The sequence below is a fragment of the Lagopus muta genome, chromosome 5 (genome assembly GCF_023343835.1).
Source record: "Lagopus muta isolate bLagMut1 chromosome 5, bLagMut1 primary, whole genome shotgun sequence".
Classification (NCBI taxonomy): domain Eukaryota; kingdom Metazoa; phylum Chordata; class Aves; order Galliformes; family Phasianidae; genus Lagopus; species Lagopus muta.
This window is the reverse complement of record NC_064437.1, coordinates 65,609,237-65,629,521: the sequence shown is the minus strand read 5'-3', so window position 1 is coordinate 65,629,521 and position 20,285 is coordinate 65,609,237. Positions and strand designations below refer to the sequence as shown.

Below are 20,285 nucleotides of genomic sequence, written 5' to 3'. Positions count from 1 at the left end.
AAATACTCACTAGCAGACCAACCATCTGTAAGCCGGTACGAAAACAGGCAGAGATGGCATAGATCATCTGTGCTCTCTCAGAGATGTATCAACATTTTAAAACAGAAAAAAGCCCTCCAACTTCATGTCCCAGACAGGGGATACCACATCTTTCACCTCACAATATTAAGTCTCTTCCCAGATCCTCTGTTAATAGGATTCCTTTAGCCAGCAGATGGATTGTGAATACAGGCAGTTTCATCTACTAAAAGACAACATAAATCATCACTGAGAAAGGAGAGCCTGCAGTAAGGTTATCACCATACAGCCTTCTCCATGAAAGGTTTGCATTAAAGCATTAGTGAAATTAATTCATCTTTCATAAGAGCTTTGAGCAGTATCTGTGATCTATGATAACAACCAATTTCTCACTATGGGAAAAAAAAATTACTCAGGCCTGATAGACTACACAAATCTGCTTTTTTTTAAATGGCCTAACATTATCTGGAGTGTTGCTCCCAAAGGCATCATTTGAGTCTCATGCCTAGCCAAGAGGACACATAAATCAGGACAGAAAGTTTTGTTAGTTTTATAGGCAGTGGGCCGTAATTATTTTGAATTGCATTATGCCTCAATCATTGTAATTACTTTTAGATCATCCTTAAGCGGCAGTAATAAAGAGAAAAGAAATCAGTCTTAAACCATTTCTCACACAAAAACATTGTAAATGCAGTAAGAGCAGTCTGGCTAAAACATACAGGAGCATGTAGATGTGATACGCGCGCGTGCATTCTGATGCGTCAACTCCTAGTTTCAAAGACGCACTGTTTTCTGCTCTTTTTTAATTAGTAGCACTACTTGCAGCATTTGGCTCCAGTAATAGGTAATCACAGGGTTTAATTTTACTTTTGAAAATACCATACAATGTGTGTAGGAGAAGCAAAACCACGTCAGCTGTTTGTTCAACTATTGCTGCGCTATGACCGCTTGAGACACTCCCCGTTCTTCCATACAAAAAGAAAACCACCAGCCTAATGTAAAAACCACCACAGTTTTCTCATCTTTCAAGTCAAACAAAAACTATGCTGGCTTGAACGAGCACAGAAAGCCACCGAACTGCAAATATCAGCGCCTCTCCTGTCCGCATGACTGCAGTCTTGGGGAGCCCTCGGCACTTTCCCATTGTGTGAAGTTCTGAAATAAAGTAGATGAAGGCCCGCGCTGCTCCATGAGCGCAGCAGCACTGCACGAGGCACTGCGCAGAGCAGAGCAGGCACTGCAGGGAAATGCTGATGTACCCCTGAGGAGTGACCGCGGTTTGACAACGACGGCAGCCAGGCATCGTGCAGCTGCTCCTCACTGCTCTGCAGGATAGGGAAGAAAATGAGGTGGTGGAAACAGGGTTTGAGGTACAGCCAGTGAACTGAAAGCTAAAAGCAAAGGCTGTGTGGAAGTAAAAGGTGAAGACAGTGACTCCCCTTGCCACCATGTTTAGCCATGCTGTGGGAAGCAGCACCTTGTTATGCAGAGTGCTGCTGGGGCAGGCAGCAGCTGTTTCAGGAGCCCTTCCCTCTCCCTACAGCTTCTGCTGCTGAGCATGATGCAAAATGGGATGGCAACACAGTGATTAGGAACGCTTATAGTAGGAAGGCAACTGATCTCAAAATGGTATTTATTTGCTTCTTATGGCGCCACTCTTGTACCTAAAGCAGTGCTGCACCACACACAAATACAGAAGCTATTGCTCCACCACCAAACATGGGAACACCTGCTCTGAGTTGCCACAAGAAACAGATCCAGGCTCTGCTCCGCCGTGCAGGTGGGAAAGCCACCATTTCCCCATGGGACTGCAAAGATCAGCTCACATGAAAGGCAGAAATAAAAACTGCTGGGTCAGTTACAGATACGCCAGTCTTAGGCAGAAGAGCAGCTGTGAAGCAACAGTGGGAATAACTCTTCACAGGTACTGAAGAACAATCCATAACTTGGCCTCTTGCTGTTAAGTGCAGCAGCGGCGCTCATGCTGCTGCTTGATGCTCTCAGCACTACGAGGAAATCACTGCAGCGCCGCCTGCGTCCTGCTTGTGCTCTCAATCACCTGCACCGCTGCAGCTTATTGCTGACGGAGGAGCAAAAGAAATATCTCAGTAACCACCTGGAGTTCCCTCAAAATGATATAATGCCTAACTCCAAAAGAGTATTCGAGATGTTTATTAGAGGAAATAAAATCCATACAACTACATTAAAGATACTTACCGTTCCAGAAGAGAGGAAAATAAACAAATGAGGTTAATTTCCAAGTCGAGAAAAGAAAGAAGAATAACCAGCATTCCATCAGGTTGCATTCCATGCAACTATTTCTGCAACCTTATCCCAAGCACACTTGTACTACCTCAGTGTTTCTAAGTGTGGGTATGTACAAATTCTAAACTAATTCTTAAAGTCTATTTAGTTCTTTCTAATACTAAAGCGACAGGGTACCAGCTAGATCCACAGCTGTTACAGGAATTCAACAAACATATTCACCCAGTTTGTAGTCAACAACAACCATTAAACACAGCCATGTCCTACACGTTCTCACAGAATTAAGAACGAACAAATTGAAGTCTACTTCAAAGAAAGGAACTGCAGACAAGGACAACAGCTGCACGTGGAATTGCACCTGCAAGCGCAATGGAAGAAAGCTAGCAGCTTATCTTCTGTTTCTGAGTTTGAAAGAACCTCCAGCTCAGACACACAGCACCCCCCAGTTGTTAAGAGAACAGCAAGAGAAGGGAATGCCAGGGCAGCATGAGAGGAACACACAAATACCTGAAAATTTCACGTATTCTTGTGCTGGTAAGAAACTATCCCCACACACTTGCAGTGACTGGAGAGTATCTAGCAAGGCTAAAGAGAAACCAGCAGCACTGCAGCCACAATTACAGAGCTGAATACAAATGGGATCCATTCAGAGCCAAGTCTCACCCTGTCAGGGATTAAGTCTCCCTGAAACAGATTTGCAGTTGGCACAGTTTGCTGTTTCTTTGGTTCTAAATGTACAAACAAGACTTTTCATCACTGTCTCCATCCTTCACAAGCACTTCCTACTACACAAAGAACTCCATTTGAACTCCAAATTCACATAATGACTGTAAATACATTACAGATTGTACGTACCTCAGGGAAATAATCCTGTGGAAACTTCTCCTTTTCCAGCATGGGTGTGCTTTCTAAAGTGTCTGAGTAGATTTCTTTCCCAGTAACCTTCTTATACTTCTTAGCTAGGAGAAGATATAAAGCAAACTTAACATCCATTTCTTACAGTACCCATTGGAAGAGCAGTGGCATCTATGTGAAGGTAGAGTTTTAGCAAACATAAACACTGAGTTTTTCTTAGGAAAAACACACCTGGCTGCTTATAGCTGGCATTCTCAAGCTACACAGGCAGTGGCACTATTACTTTTACAATTCAGAGCACTGTACAGTGTTGGAGATCAGGTCTCCATGTACTCTAGCACTCCGACTTCCTGACACGGCTCTTCCAAGAGATGTACGTTGACATCCTAGGATACCATCCAACCATTTACACTGGATAATTAAGAGGAAAAACAATAGAATACATATTAAGGTGGAAAACACAAATTCTGTTATGAGTAATGACTATTTGCTTGGTTTATCTAGCAACTCTCTTCAGATTTTAAGCCCACCTAGCCAGACACCTGATGATTCTAACACATTAGTAATCACAACTTCTATGCAGCAAATCACTATGCAGTCAGTCAGAATATCTTTGCTTTAAATCAACAACACTGACAGTCTTCCTCCACTGTATTGTGTGGCCACACCTGAACCTTCTGCTGGGTTGGCTGTGGCAGTGGAGCGAACCCAGCAGTGCCTGCGGGCTGCTAACAGGACACGAGCCGCCCATGGGCTGATCTGAGATGGATTTGTTAAAAAAAGTAAAATAAAAGATACTGGTTCTACTGGGTATCTGGTGAGAATAACAACAAGAAAACTTGTCCCTTTAAGCTGTCTAAATAAAGTAGTCGATATAATCAGAGGAAACATTAATTGTAATCTATGAATTTATCTTCAGGGGAAAGAAAATTAAGCATTGTTCATTATGTGACAGTCAATTTGAGATCTGGCTCCACTAGGAAGACCAAACAAATATCCCAATAAACTAATGTGCCACCATTCTAAGTAGATCACGGACAGATGTACCTCTGTGAGAAAGTTTAACATTAGCAGCAAAAAGATCCTGGTGTCATTCAGGACACAGAACACATTAGGCAGAACTGTAAGGACTGAAGATTTTTGCTGGGAGTACCTAAACAAAAGGTAGCACTTGGCAGAAAGGAGGCATTTTACCATCAACTTATATTAACATCAGTGCTAACTATGAACCAGGGATTCATTTACACGACTGCTGACAGACCAATCCAGCAGAAAAGAAGCATGCCTTCTCATGTACCTCCAAATAAAAACACTCCAGAGTAAACTAGATCTGTTCTGATAACCAAAGTTGTAGCACTGCTCTGTGGACAAGAGGCAGATCAAAATCACCCCAACACCCCAGTCAGCAAAACCCTCAGCCGGACGATAGTTATTCTGGACGATGGCTCTTCAGAGCAAGCATCTTTTCAGTAGTTAAACTGTAAGTTAACAGTTTAACTGTAAGTTAAACTGTAAGTCTGAGGTGTCTGACAACTGTAGAAACAGCTCAACACCTCCTGTGCTGTAGCCATAATGCATGAGGACCATAGGAAAAAATTCTCACTTTAGAACTCAAGTATCTCTTCTTAAGAACTCAACACCAGAAGCAATCTTCTCTTCCATAGACTGTACTCAGTCACATTCAGCTATGAAGTGAATTCTGAAAACATGCGGTAATGCTACAGGAAAATCAAATTGTAGATGAACACAGATTTTCTGCCAGCTTTTGAGTAGAACTGGAACTTCATAGTGATTTTGGCCCAGAGAATGTATCCATTTGGATTTTACCTCTGATTTAGGACCTTACTGCACCGTGAAAATCTCAACAGTCATGAGAGATACATCCTAATGGAATCCTTCAGGGCGACATTTTACCAACACTACAGTGGGAGACTGATTCTGTCCCACATCAGGGATCAGCACGTGACTTCCAACACCACTTCAGTGCAGCATGACCTTCCTTAGATTCTTTTTAAGAGTTTTTCTTTCCAAGTTACAATTGGGCCCAAACGCATCTTTTTATGCATGGCTCACACCTCACCAGGCTTTGCTAAAGAGTAATTATACATTTTGATGAGCAGAATGAAACACCTAACATTAAAAATGTTTATTTCCTGAAACAAGTACTTGTTTGTTTCTCATATACTGATTACTTTTCCCTACAGTTTCGCCTTCATGTTTCTCATTTTTTAATTCTTAAACTTTCTTTTAAAAACTCTCCAGTAGCAAATAAACTGTTGAATAATAACGAATGGAGCTGGAAAGCATTTCCTCTCCTTACACAACTGTCATTTCGCTCTGCCAGATGTCACTAGAGTGACACAGCCACCTATGACACAGCTATCTATGGCCAGTGGGAGGGAGTTTTAGTTTCAGAGAGAAACTATGAGTTCTCCAGCACTGCTATGATGCAACTGTAGCAGTACCTATAAGGAAGTGGGTGTGCAGACACAGCTCACACATTATGATACACAAAGCCATTCACGTGGCAAAATGAATTAACAGTTAGAATGTTGCCATCATAAATAAAAACCATGGAACCTACTGATTCCTTTGCTTCACAAGCACAGTGGATCAACAGACTGTTCAGTTCTAAGCAACATGTTAGACACCCAGCTTCATATGCAACACCAATTTCCTTCAGTATTTCAACTCTGCACAGTTTACCCACTAAAGACCATCTCTATTATTACTCAGGGTCTGCTAGTGGGAGAAAAGGCTAGACCCTGATGCTGATCTCTCATTAGAAGTCCCTACAAGTGAAGTCCCTTCAAGTGCCGGGTCCTGCACTTTGGGCACAACAACCCCATGCAGCATTATAGGCTTGGGGATGAGTGACTGGATGAGTGTGAAGAAGAGAAGGACCTGGGGGTGTTGGTTGATGCTCGGCTGAACATGAGCCCACAGTGTGCCCAGGTGGCCAAGAGGGCCAACAGCATCCTGGCCTGCATTAGAAATAGTGTGGCCAGCAGGAGCAGGGAGGTGAGCATCCCCTGTACTCAGCACTGGTGAGGCCGCACCTCGAGTGCTGCGTTCAGTTTTGGGCTCCTCACTACAGGAAAGATGTTGAGGTTCTGGAGTGTGTCCAGAGAAGGGCAACAAAGCTGGTGAGGGGTCTGGAGCAGAAACCTTATGAGGAGCAGCTGAGGGAGCTGGGATTGTTCAGTGTGGAGAAGAGGAGGCTCAGGGGAGACCTCACTGCACTCTGCAACCTCCTGAAGGGAGGCTGTGGTGAGGAGGGGTTTGGCCTCTTCTCCCAGGCAACGAGCAGCACACGGGGTAATGGCTGCAAGTTGTACCAGAGGAGGTTTAGATTAGACATAAGGAAGAACTTTTTCTCTCAGTGGTCAGGCACTGCAATGGCTGCCCAGGGAGGTGGTGGCGTCGCCGTCCCTGGCAGTGTTCAAGAGGCGTCTGGACGACGTGATGTGGTTCAGTGCTGGTGGTGGCAATGGTGATGAGGAGACGGTTGGACTGGATGATCTTGTAGCTCACTTCCAACCTTGTGATTCTATGATTCTATGATTCTACATCACTGTTGAGTTCTCCAGCATGCTCTCTCAGAAATAAAAGATGCTTTGAACTGTCTATAATATTAGATTTAAAATTTTCCTAAGGCACTGACATTGGCAATGACAGATGGACTTATCCTGGCTAAGTCTTTAATTGTTATATATGTGGAACTACCACTCAAATATTTCAAGAGAGAAAGATTCTGCTGCCGCAATTACACGAGCAGAGACAATTTGTCTTGACTGAGAATAAAAATAATGTATCCATATATTTAAGAAAACTAGTTCACTCTATAGTTATCAAGATTTTAGCAGTGTCTCGAGTTAATAGGATGCTAGATGTAGTATTAATGTGATTCAGCTCAAGAGGCTAAATGAAGCTCACAACATTTCTGTTCCCAACTGAAATAACATAAATTTTACAGAACCTTTGCTATATACACCTTTGGGAAGCATTCAATAATTGTCTGCAATATTTCTAATACACAATGTAACTTGGCTACCATTACTTTTAAACTTCTGAGATTTAGCAAGACTTCTAACCTGATGGATCAATGTGGGTTAGAAACAATGACACTTTCCTACCGACCCGTGCTGCTCTGAAGTAATTTGAGCCATAAATCTACCTCAGCAGCACTGCAGAATGGCCACTGCTGTTGGACATTTAAGGTCTCGGTCCTATATCTGATCTACATAGAAAACCCTGTGGTCATTCAGAATTCTTTTGAAATCATCAGGGATCTCTATGGATCCAAAGGTCCCTTTTGCATGAGAATGATTAATGCACCGGTTTTCAACCTGCAGCCAGTCCACTGACTTCTTACAAGAGATCTATAAAAGGTAAGAAAAGGAATGCCTATCAGCAATGGACTTGTATGAATTATACAGAAATTTGCATATCACAGAAAAACTGCTAGACCCTGCTTTCAGGAAAAGACGACAGCACTGCCTTCATGTATAAAGCCAGTTGACAATTAATAGCATTTAATTCCTTTGCTTACCTTTAAAATCAAACTGGTAGATGTTTTTCAAAGATTCATGAAGAAAGTAAAAACTTCCTAGAGCCTGTAAAACACAACATAGGAAAGTATAAAACATCTACTTTGGCTTACTGAAACCAAAGCAACACGCTTTCCAACAACAAAAAATAAGCATATGATAAGTAATATATATATATTTTTAGATTTCATAGCATCTATAAAAATATTAACTTCCTTAGCTATTTCTCTGATGCTTAATGCAGAGTTATAAAGAAGACTGTTAACAGCTGACTAAGCAAGGTAAGGACAATAATCAGGCATACGTTCAGAAATGCCAAATTGGTGGATGCAGTTAGTAAAACAGACAAGTGCCTTTCTAAGCACAGAACGCATTCCCACAGTTCTTTCACAACTTCTGGAGACTGCATATTGCAGGAACAAGAGTAGCGTTAAGGTATTCAATAGCCCAGAGAGCCAGCTACAGGATCTCCATCTCAGAGTGAGGTGGGCACAGCAAATGACTGCCAACTTCAGAGCAGGCATAAAATTAAACATCTGACAAGAGCGTTGGGAATATTTATACACGCTTATACAGCTTTCCCTGCTGGTAAGCGATGCGACAGTAACGACTGAACAGAACGTTCACCTCTGCAAGGCACGCCTGCGGTGCAAGTGCTACTATCAGTACTGGTGCAAAGCACACAGAAACAAGTTTTGTCACACAATGTACAGACCTTAAGAGAAAAATATATGAAAGTATTAGCAGAGGGTTAAGATGCTTGAATACACGCCAAGTTTCTTGAAGCTGGCCTGACTGCTGTGTTGCTAAGTGTATGCAGAAGCAGAGTTTATTGCCCACAAGAAAACAAACAATGAGAAATGAGTTACCATTGAAAATAAAATATTACACATTCATAATTTTGATTTAGGTAGGATGTATAATCATAACTCCTCCTGCTGACTGAGTCCTGAGAACTTGGCTTCCAAACAGTGACTCAATTCAAATAAGGAATTCTGTAACGGCTTTAATGAGTCATCTACGATCAATTAATGCATGCAGACAAAGAAATCATCCGTACCGTATATACAAACTCCCATCTCAGCAAACTTATTTTAAAAGCATAATAAGCCTATCCATATTTAGCAAAATATCAGTATCCCTTCCTTACAAACACTGAAGTATTTTCCACGGTTCTGAGGATTTCTGAGATCTTAAGCCTTTATTCAAGGATTATTATTATGTTCATCATCAAAGAAAGCATCCTTGTGCAGGATACAGCTTAAGCATATCCCTTACTTCACAGGGACAAGTATCTGGGTCCCAAACAGACAAGAGCTGAAATGCTACCTCCGGAATGAAGGCAATACAGGGCGCGTTGCTCAGCCTGCAAAAACAGCACACGGCCTCCTATGCGTTCACAGAACTCCACAATCCTGGAATGGCCGAGGCTGGCAGAGCCCTCTGGGTCCCTCTGGTCCCTCCCGCCTCAGCAGGGCGACCCAGAGCAGCACCTGGGCCCACATCCAGGTGGGGTTGGAGATCCCCAAGGAAAACACCCCACAGTCCTGGGTCTCTATGCCAGGACTCAGCCAGGTGCCGGCAAAGCAGGGGCACCCCTGAGATGAGCTCGGCTCCAGCACTGCATTCACTCTTCAGGTATTTATAAGCATTGATTTCAGGACACTTTTCCATGCCGCAGAGATCCTGCGAGATACTCCATGCCTCCCACGCCACATTCCTCAGACAGCTGCAGTCTGAGTTACAGAACAGCTTACAAACTCTGCTGCAATTGGCACCAATTGCACCATGCTCCAAACTGACAGTGAGTGCCAACAGTCCTTACTGCGGTGTCTCAAAACGCAGGCCTGGAGTGCAGGAGAGCAGAGGTGGCTCTTGGGCCACGAGATGCCCAAGGCTGCCCAGCAGCTGCTGCCCATGACTACACACAGACTTCTCAAGAAGTGAGAAAGGATACAGCCATTTCATTTTGTCTTTTTGCTTCTATAACAGCAGAGGCCCTCCTGGCACAGTTCTGTTTTGGTTCAGCGACTGCTGCATTATTTATGAGATACTGCACATCCAGAGATTAAACATTTGCTGATTTGTCAAAAACATGAGGTCCTACCCATCTCCTTGACACATTAGTCCATCCAACAGAAAACACTGCCACACATTTAATTGATGGGTACACCTCCCTGTGACCCAGCTTGCTTTGGTTCTTGGTTTGCTTAAGTGTCCTGCAACAAGGACGCAGCACCAGAATAAAGCAATCCTCATACTAGATAGAAACATTACAACCTACCAGTTAATTTCTAACTGAATACAGTATCATTAGTGACTAATAAAATGCCGCTGACTCGAACTAAATCCTTTGGCTATTAAAAAACTTCAGAGATTATTTTAAGATATTTTAAAATATTAATGTCATAAAGAGATAATTCCTGTTACCTGCATAAAGAGCCGGCCTTAAATCAAAGCTTACAACAAAAGTATAGATCAGATTTAAATTATTTGAATTGGATATACGTATACTACAAAAAAGGAAAATATAAACAGCCACGTGAGTTGTCAGTTACAAAATCTGGCAAATTTTCAATATCTAAAGGGGGGTTGTAAGAAAGACTCTTAAGCAGGGTCTGTTACGACAGGACAAGGAGAAATGGTTTTGAACTAAAAGAGGAAGAAGTGTGTTACAATGGGGGCAGTGAGGCACTGCATGGGCTGAGACTTGGGGGTGGTCCCTGCAGGGCAGGGGATGGGCTCTGAGCACTGATGGAGCTGTGGGGGTCCCTGTGCATTGCAGGGGGTGGCACCAGGTGGCCCTTAGGGGGCCCTTTCAACTCAAACCATTCTGTGATGCTATGATTCTTTAACTATGAATCCTGAAGCTTTTGTATGCAACGCATCAGTCACTAAAACAAGAATAAAGATGCTTTTTTTTTAGATGCATAACTCTATTAAAATAGTACTGCTGGTTGTACTCAAGCTACAGATTTATTTCTGGGCACCCTGATTTGCTCACTGCTTGACTTTCTACAGTTTCAATCTCTCTCTCTCTCTTTTTTTTTTTTTTTTTTTTTAAACTAATTTTGAAATTAGTACCCATACAGCTTCAGGAACTGTTACTATCAACATTAAAGATAGGCTTTGACAGCGTAATTCTAAACATGCAATTGAAAAGAAGTAAAGCCCTAATGGAATGGAAATTACAGCTATCACTATCTTCCGCATTGTTACAGACTTAATCAGGTTTCTGTAAATAACTGTTAACTTGTAACATGATGGAGTGCAGATATAACTCACTGCTGTAACGCAACGAAACAAAAGCAAAAAGAAAGTTTCTTGCTGGGCCAAAGCCCAGGCCCTTTTCTTGAGAAGATTATGTCAATTCAATTCATGTCTCACACAATCAGAGGCCGTATCAACAGTGAAGTTAAATTACAGTAATTCAAAGTCCACGACTTGGCTTTACTTTGTTAATCATATTTTTAATGCTACTTGTAAAAAGTAATATTAGTACCTACAATAGCACTGTAACCAGTACCTAAGCAACCTACAGAAACGCTTTACAAGTCATGAAATGCCCCAAATGATTAAAGTTTTAAGCTCAAGGAAGAAAGCTCCTTGTTTGTTCCATTTTAAGGAGAGCTTAGATGTGTTACTGCACTAACTGCATACAGTCTGTAAGCATGCATTTTTACTACAACGCAATCCCAGAAAGGCTGTTATGTACTGCAACTCTCTCAGCTTCTGCCTTATCTATGGTGGCTGGTGCAGAACAATGAATCCCCAACCCTAACCCCAATCTGCACAGACTTAAGTCTTCTTTAAAATGTCTTTCTAGAGAAGCCTGAAGAATAATATGCACTGAAGGTGACTTTACCTGAGCAGGAGATGATACACATTCCAGAGCCCAGGGTCCTGACCGCCCTGCAGCAGTCCCTGACCAGGCAGATCTCTGTTTCTGCTTCATGCAATCAGGGGAACCTCATTTCTGCGAGTGAGGCTCAGACCCTGCAAACACCGCCAGCCACTGTGGACTCAAATCCTAGTGCTGTGCCAGGAAACAAATAATCTGGGAGATGGTTCGTACCCTGCCTCCTCAAACACCCTTCATGAACCCAGACAGAGAGACAAGCGAATGCAGAGCTCATGGGTGCGTCCAGATCACAGAGCTCTTAGTTCATTAGGCCAACTTGCTAGCTCTTGAATTCATAACTACCAGAATCACAGAACGGGCTGGATTGAAAAGGAGCACAATGCTCATCCAGTTCCAACCCCCTGCTATATGCAGGGTTGCCAACCAGCAGCCCAGGCTGCCCAGAGCCACATCCAGCCTGGCCTTGAATGCCTCCACGGATGGGGCATCCAAAATCATCATCATTTGATAATAACAGAAGTTTCTAAACGTTCAGGAAGATCAGCACAGCCCACTGACCTCATATGGTCACAGAGACAGTCTGTGCAGTTGTCTGGCTTGATTACTGGGTGTCTTTCTACCCCTACTAGTACAGATAGAAGCTGAGAACAGAAGGAAAGGGCTTTGTCAGACCTGAAGTCAGCCAATCACTTCAGGGGAAATGCAACAGAGTTACGACAGGTGGTTTTACATGTAAAATTTACTCACATTTTGCTTTAGAGAGAAGTTTTAGTATCCTGCATAGGCATGAATACAAGCACACAGATCCTAATAAGTGTAACAGCAGGAATAAAAGTGAAAAGTCAGGACAGTCACGAATGATGACAGTTTTTAGGTGAGATAAATACTTAGAAATATACAATAATTTAAAACTGATCACTGATTTTTCTTCCATCTCCTTCCACACTGTAAATAAACAGTCGTAATATTCCAGAATTAAATACTTTGATCTGCACAGAAAAATCCCATAGGCAGGCTAGGGTAAACAATTAGAGCACAAGGTGTTACAAAGCAATTGAGAGAAACCAAGTGAAAGGAACAGAAAGAGCACTGGACTCCAACAAGCGTCACCTAAAGGACAGCCCTTGCCTGGCAGAGCTGCACTGCAGGGTCTGGCTGTTGGAGCCCCCAGCGCTGGGCGCAGGCAGGAGCACAGTGTTGGAACTGCAGCCCCCCCATACACTGGGTTTGTACTCTGCTCTCAGCAAGCAGCGCTTGCTGTATTGTGTTCCTAGCACAAAACATTTCCTTTGTGGACTCCTAGAAGCTCTTTGAATATCGCAGCCAATAATTACAGTGTACACAGACAAATACATTATAGCTTTTGAAAGCTTTTGTGAGAATGGCACTTACGGAAGCATTCAGGAACTCAGCAAAAAAGCCAGGTGATTAGCTGGTGGTAGCAGCGCTGCTAACAGAATGCCTTCTTACAGAAAGGACAGAATGACCTGATCATACTTGCGGCCCTCCTCTGGACACACTCCTACAGGTCTACGTCTCTCCTGCACTGAGGACTCTGCATCTGGACACTGCTCCAGGTGTGGCCTCACCAGTGCAGAGCAGAGGGGCAGGATGACCTTCCTCATCCTGCTGGCTGCACTGCTGCGGATGCAGCCCAGCACACGGTTGGCTTTAGGGCTGCGAGGGCATGTTTCTGGCTTGCCATCCACCAGTACCCCCAGGTCTTTTTTGGCAGGCCTGTGCTCTGTCTTTACATCCCCCATCGGTAGTGTGGGTTGCCTCCACCCAGGAGCAAGGCCTGGCCCTTGGATTTTTCTGAACATGTGCAATGAGGCCTGTTGCATAAACCCATCCAAGTTTTTCTGAATAACATCCTACCCCTTAAGCACGTTGACCACACCATGCCGTATCACCAACTGTAGAAACAGAGAGCAGAATTTAACTTATGGGTAGCGCGCATTAATGAGAAAAGCTTTATGTCTCCCAAATTATACTGTTGAGAAAATACTGGGCATCTTCTGTCTGTTAGTAAATTGAAGTTAAACGATCACTGCTATGAATTAGGTTTCACAATATTGTTTGATACTCTATTGGAAGCTTCTTTCATTACTGCATGCCAAAAGATTCATCTGCAAAACTGCTGGTGACAGCAACATAAACCTTACGGTTGTGCTGCATTACACATCCGGCATTAAAAACACTATTGCTTTGGTTATACGGAAATCTTCCCACCAAAGTCTGCAGATTTAAACAGCCAGCGCTGTTTGAACAGCTAATCGGCATAATTCCTTTTTTAAAGTGCGTCATTTCAACTGGAAATTTAATGCACAAAGGAAATACCTGAATAAAAGTTTAATTACTATACAGAGTAAACATTTACTGCATTACCTCACTAAACGTGATAAAGCTAATATATAAAGATTGCTTTAAATAAATTTAAAATAAATTGCCAATGATGACACAGAAACTGTAATTCATGTAGTCATAAAATCCATAATTAGCTTTAATGAATATTTAAAGTCAAAGTTCAACCCAACTTTTTCAATGTTTAACCTACTCTATCAATATAGTTCAAGGAATTCATTTATCATCGAACATGACAACGTCTGAATATTAATTGGTGCAGGGCACCGCTGACAGGAAGCCCTTATCTCCTACCAGTGCTTTTGGTTATGTTGCATGTCAACAGCATGTTTGTCATGCCTGATATTATTGATTACCTGCCTGTTTTGCTAACAACAATTAAAAAATATTTTACATATTTATAAACCTGAACATCAAGAGCACGTATTAATTTTCCATTAGTAAAACAGAGTCTATTAGCTGTCACATTTCAGCCGGGGGAAACGCAGCAAACGGGAAGTCGCAGCAGCTCCAGACAGGAAGACAATAATCCCAGCACAAAGCCTGTTATCAGGCACTGCATGGAGCCGCCGTATCTCGGCTCACGCTGCAGCGAGGTCCAAGAGGCTCGGCTGGAAAGCTGGCCGGCAGGCCTGGCGCCGATGGGCCCTGTGCCTGCAGCAGGCCTCAAGGTGCCCAAACGCTGTGATTTTGGAACAGTTTCCACGTGCCAAGAAACAAAGAACAAGCACACTGCAAGGACAGGCTGCAGCTGGTGCGTCTACAAGAGGCGAAGCACCCGCTCGTCAGCCCTGCTCACAGCCACTTGATCCACTACAGCCAAATTAACACTAAGCGTCTATTATTCATCCGGGGTTAAAAAACTGGGCTGGGTACACAAATCAACTCGTTATAAAATCATCTATCGCTTTTTATTTGCAAACAAATCAGATGTCCGGCAATTCATCACATCTCGAATTAGGCTTATCACCGGAGCACAGAACTGAGCGCCGGCCCCGCTTCCCCCGCAGGCCTCGGCCGCCCCAGGTGCAGCACTGCTCCCAGCGCAGCGGGCTGCTCCCACGGTGGGCCGGGCTGCTCCCAGCGCGGTGCTTCGCAGCACCGTATCTCAAAGACAGATGCCAGCTTCGCCCAGCGGCGCGGAACAACCGATCCCTTCACCAAGTGCAGAACCGAGCAGGCCCCCAGTGCTGGCGCACTCAAAGCTGAGCGAGGGGAACAGCCGTGACCCCACGCAGGCAGCAGCGGGAGCCGGGCAGGATGGCGCAGGCCTTCCCTCCTCCTGCCGGGTTCCTGCAGTGCTCCTCAAAGCCCTGCGCTTCCTCGCCTTCCTGCCTGCGTTTCTTCAGGAAGGTGTGAAACCAAGATTGAGCTATGGTGCCTTTTTTAAAATAATGTTCAAATTAGAGGTAGTCCAGGAAACAATCACAGAGTTCAGTGTTTGTATACGGTTTTACAGCTTCTATAACTTATTTCTAGACTGACTGCCAAAACTCAGGTATTTCCAGTTGGGCTTCAATGTACAGATTTCCAAGACTGCACAGTGTGTCTACGTGACATACCGGATTATTTTAAAACTCCAAGATGCCCAGATCTCCTCATTCAGATGCTTTACCAAGAGACCACGACAGAAAATAACTTGTCTGAAAAGATGATTTTTTCAGATACCTTAGAGAAGCCTCTTTGCTAACAGCAATCATTTATAGAACTTTTTCAGGAAAAAAAGCAATAGTGCTAGGAGCTCTCCTTTCCCTGTTCTGAAGACCAAAAAAAGAGAGCAATGTTATGCTAAAATGACCCACTTTTATTACCATCTCTTTTTGCTTAACGTATCAAGAGAGCAAATCAAAAATGCCAATTTTAAAAGATTCTTCGGAATTATGTAATTTAAGGGTATTAGAAATAATTAACAAATACAAAATTGGTGCTGTGAGTAAAAATGTACGTTTAAGTAAATGAAGAATCTTTCCGTAAACTGCAATGCTGACAAAGAACATTCGGTACTGCTTCTGATACTGATGTCTTTCACAAAGAGATCTAACAGTCTAATTACAAATCGATTCAATTTAAAAACTTTGCTGAGCTTCTTTTCCTTAAAATAGAACAAGGAGCCGACAGAGAGAAACCAACAAAAAAACCCAAACATTTTCATGAGTTAAGAAGAGAGCGCATGCTGAACAGCTTTAAAAACAAAAAAAACCAACTATCAATATTCCTGAAGTCAGAGCAGGACCTTCACAAAGTCATTAATCACACTGTTATTTAATGTTTCTACAACTCGAGCACTCTAGCAGCCCCAATCAGGATAAGAGGCATCCAGCTTGGCTCCACACCAACACAAAGGCGGCTGTCTGAATACAGGATTCAAAACTAATTCTGTACCACACTGAATTCCTGAATTCTGCCCTACAGCCTCTTAATGAGTGTGATTTTAACAAGTGCACGTGATCAGTGTGAAAATTTCTGCTAAGGACTCTGCCAGTGGATTCAAATCCAGAGCAAAGTACATTGCATTACTTTGAACACGAACTGGCTGTTCAACAAGAGAGAAAAAAAAAAAAGTAATTTCTATCTCTAAGCACAACTAATGGAATAAACCCAAGTGCTTAAAGCACTAAACTTATTTCACAGTTAAGGCCCACACAGAGCCAAAGGTATTCCCCAGGTGGTTTTAAATTCTCAATAAACACCACTCAAAATAATGTACAATAAACCTGAACAGCAGATTTATTGGTGACGGTTCATGAAATGGGAGAAACTGAGTTTTGAGCCTCAGCCAGCAGAAGAAAATCATGGGCATAACGTTATTTTTCAGAAAGCGAGCTGCATTCCATATTCTATTTTTGTAATCATTTCAGGTATGCAACTAGGAGCAACAGAGACCAAAGTAGCACTCCACCTCTTCCAGAAGTTCTTTCTTTCTTCCCTTACATGAGTTTTTCTGTCCTAGAACTGCATGAATGACCACAGCACAAATGACCAAAGGCCATGCAAAAGGCAGCAGTGATCTGAGCATTCAGCAGGTGAGATGCAGCCTTACAGGGAAACAATGCAGCTGATTAGTGTGATGATGCTGCTTCATCTGGAGCCACAGGAACAATTCTCATCTCCCATGTAGAAAGCCTGACCGTATTGAAAATGGTGAAAGAACAAGGTCCCGTCACACAAGGAGAGATGGAAAGAGCTTGACTCTTAGCAAGAGAAAGGAAAGTTTCAAACAAACCACAAATAATGGCACTGGGGAAAGGAAAGAACCATTTAAGCTGTGAGAACAAAAATCCCAGCAGGTTTGCTTGCGCCCAGCAAAAAACCCACGCTGACTCTTTTCAGTTGTTCTGCTCCTACCAACCAGCAGCTCCTTTGCAAGCTGCACAGTCCTCAGGTCAACAAATGCCTGCACACAGGAGAGCTCTCCACAGGGAGACCAGTGTTCTTCAGACCAGAAGGCAGAGCAGCAATTGCTCTGCAGCCATCCGTCGCTGCTCATGCAGCTGGGAGGTGCCTGATCCACACTGTGCCTTCATACCAGCCTCGATCCATCCCAACTTTCTCATCTGAGAAACGCCTTGGCTTTGGCAGTGCTCCTAAAACTGGGATGCAACCCGGATGGCTCCTGGTGAGATGGGAAGAGACTGCTGGATATGTAAAGATTTTACTGCATTTTTCTTCTGCCTCTGAAAAAACAGTCATTCTGTACAAAGCCGGTAAGCTGGATGACTCTTACCACATTTACCTGCCTCTAAATAATTGTAATGTTTTAGAAATTAAATCAATTTAATATTTTGCAGATATATTCTTACACAATGCACTCAGGATGGCAAATTCAATTTGATGAGAAGGCAATAATGGCCATTTCATTTAGCATTACACAGATCACCTCTGAATAAGAGCAGTACCATGTGGTAAAAGGTTGTATTTAGCATGTCACAGCCTCCAGTGGTTGTTTTCTATCTCAAAGAACCTTTGTAATGCCTCAAAATAAGAGATGATTGATTTACAAAGTACCAAATTTCAAATTTCATATTCCAGGACTAAACATCAAATAATTGGACAAAGCTGTCCCCCTGTCTGACCCATCACAATCAAGCCCCTTTCAAGGTTGACTGCCTGCATAAGAAATATGTGCATAATTTCATTTTGTCTCCTGTCCAACATCCAATGTTAGAAGTTAATTAAATTGCTTGTCCATTGTATTCATCCACTTACAAAGTTAATGATATTCTGTTCCTGAATTAAAGAGAATTTTATAAAGCCTGCACTATGGAACCTGGCATGCTGTACACTGAGGAGCTGAACTCTGTCATGGCTCCTGATTGCAGCTCTCCTAATTAGGAAACAAAATGAATGTTTCTGTGTCTGCCAATGCAGAGGACAAGTCATTCCAACAGCGAGGGTAAATGCTTCGTGCAATAGCAACTTAATAATATCTCATGTTTGACTATAATAAATTCTGCAGGATTAATAAACCTGTTAAGTTTCAGAATTACCATAACAAAGATGAACCGCAGCATAACGAGACAGCCTTAAAAAAGGGACACAGGTTTGAGAAGGAGAGCAGCTCCCTGCAAGTGCATCAACCTTGAGGACACCGAAGGCACCAGATTCTCCTTCTTGCATGAGATGAAGGAGGAAAATCTAATGAGAGAGCAATCTGTTGGAGCCAGATGAGAAGCAATGACAGGTAACCTGAACGACACTTTTTTTTGTTTTGGCCCAGACACAGAGATGCCATACCTGTACTGCATTCTGTTTGAGGCAGATGTGTAATGCAGCTGCAAAGGAAGGGCCAGTAGCAGCCTCCCAGGCTGTAACTCGCTGGATTCACAGTCTTGAGCACCAATGCACGTTACAAAGCTGTGACTTGCTGAAGCTGTGGGGGGGCTGCAGGACACACGGTCCTGCTGAACTGCCTCTCACGGGCAGCAGCAGCCCCTGCGCAGCTCTGCAAGCTGAGCTGGGGCCGGGTGCTGTGCTGGCAGACGTGTGCCGGTGGCACGGTGCTGCGTGGGACTGTCTGCTGCATCAGCACACGCTGACAGTGCTCCAGCGTGCACCAACCACACAGCGGGACGCAGACGCTCAGCCAGTGCCTCTGCAAACCGCTTCCACCACTGCCCAAACGGCACATCGGATGTCTCCGCTATTACGAAGCCAGCACTGCTGTGCTTTATATTCAGTGCAGTATCAGAAACTCAAGCATGGGATGCAAAATAGCTCTCCTTTGAAACGTCCAAGATGAATGCAGTCTCACATGCAGTAACACACACCATGACAGCAGTGGCACTCATACTGAGCGGAACGTGTTCGTAAATGTCTTCCTAACGCTGTACCTCAGCCGTAATCTCAGGCTTCACTGCACTGTGCAGAAGAGGTCAGAAACCTCTGAAAACGCTACCAAAAAAATAAGATTTACATTACTTATTTATATTGATTGAGTTATGTACTGAACAACAAACACAACCAGATTTTCCCACATTAGAAAAACAATTTCAGCTGACTTTTACCTGACTCCACACAACACGTTCTACCTTAAAAAATAAAGGTTCTCCCTTGTCTTTTGTCTTTTATCCAACGCTGTTAATACAGAGAGTTGCTAAAAAACAGAAGCGTTACTTCACTGACACAACGAGCAGTTAAATGATTCGGTGCAGTGAGTGCTTGCTGTCTTAGCCCATGCGCTGCCACTTCTGCAAGAGACAAAGCAGCATATTATAAGTTCGTAAATCATTACTGCTAACAAGGGGGCAAACCTGGTACTTCCTACCCAAGAGGACTCATTTCCTCAAAGTCAAGAGGAGCAGTATAATTTACGAGGTTCAGTGTTATGTGTCCTTGTACCCTGTGTACGTGTTGCTGCACTGATCCCATCAAGGTGTGATGATACCGAGCAGAGCAGCAGTAATTCACCCATTTAAGTTTACCTGTGCAAATTCATTAAAAATATTAAAAATTGACCTAGAAGAATCCTAAAAAATATATACTGTATACAAACTAAAATAACAAAAAGACACTTCCAATACATTCGTTTCAGCAAACATAAGAAGATGCCAGGATTACCAGAAAGAAAACTGCTTTCCTGGAATTAACTACAATAATTGTATGTAAAAATATTAAAATGCCTGCTGCCATCTTTAAATGTCATTGTATGCATTTAGGAGCAATACTTTGTGATTACTCATTATAAAATATGCTCAATTTCCCTCAAGTGGTCTTATTAACAAAATACAGCTACATTTATCAATTTAAAAGATATAGTTTGACTAATGTAACTTTTGCAACTTGAAATTAATTGAATAGTATTGGCAAATCAATAAGGGCACAAAGAAGTAAAGCTTTTATTTATGGAATAGACGGAATTATATTCTGCTAAT

At 42.9% G+C, this 20,285-nt stretch overlaps 1 protein-coding gene across 7 annotated transcripts in view; it reads right to left on the bottom strand.

Annotated features, from left to right (window-relative positions):
- INPP5A (inositol polyphosphate-5-phosphatase A) overlaps window positions 1–20,285 on the bottom strand; it is a 210,061-nt gene that overhangs the window by 95,426 nt on the left and 94,350 nt on the right. For all 7 annotated transcript variants that reach the window (XM_048944013.1, XM_048944017.1, XM_048944018.1 and 4 more), the window contains 2 exons: window positions 7,691–7,754; window positions 3,139–3,242 (listed from right to left, as the gene is read on the bottom strand). In XM_048944013.1, the coding sequence (XP_048799970.1) occupies window positions 3,139–3,242; window positions 7,691–7,754 (168 nt within the window). The remainder of the gene's footprint in view (window positions 1–3,138; window positions 3,243–7,690; window positions 7,755–20,285) is intronic.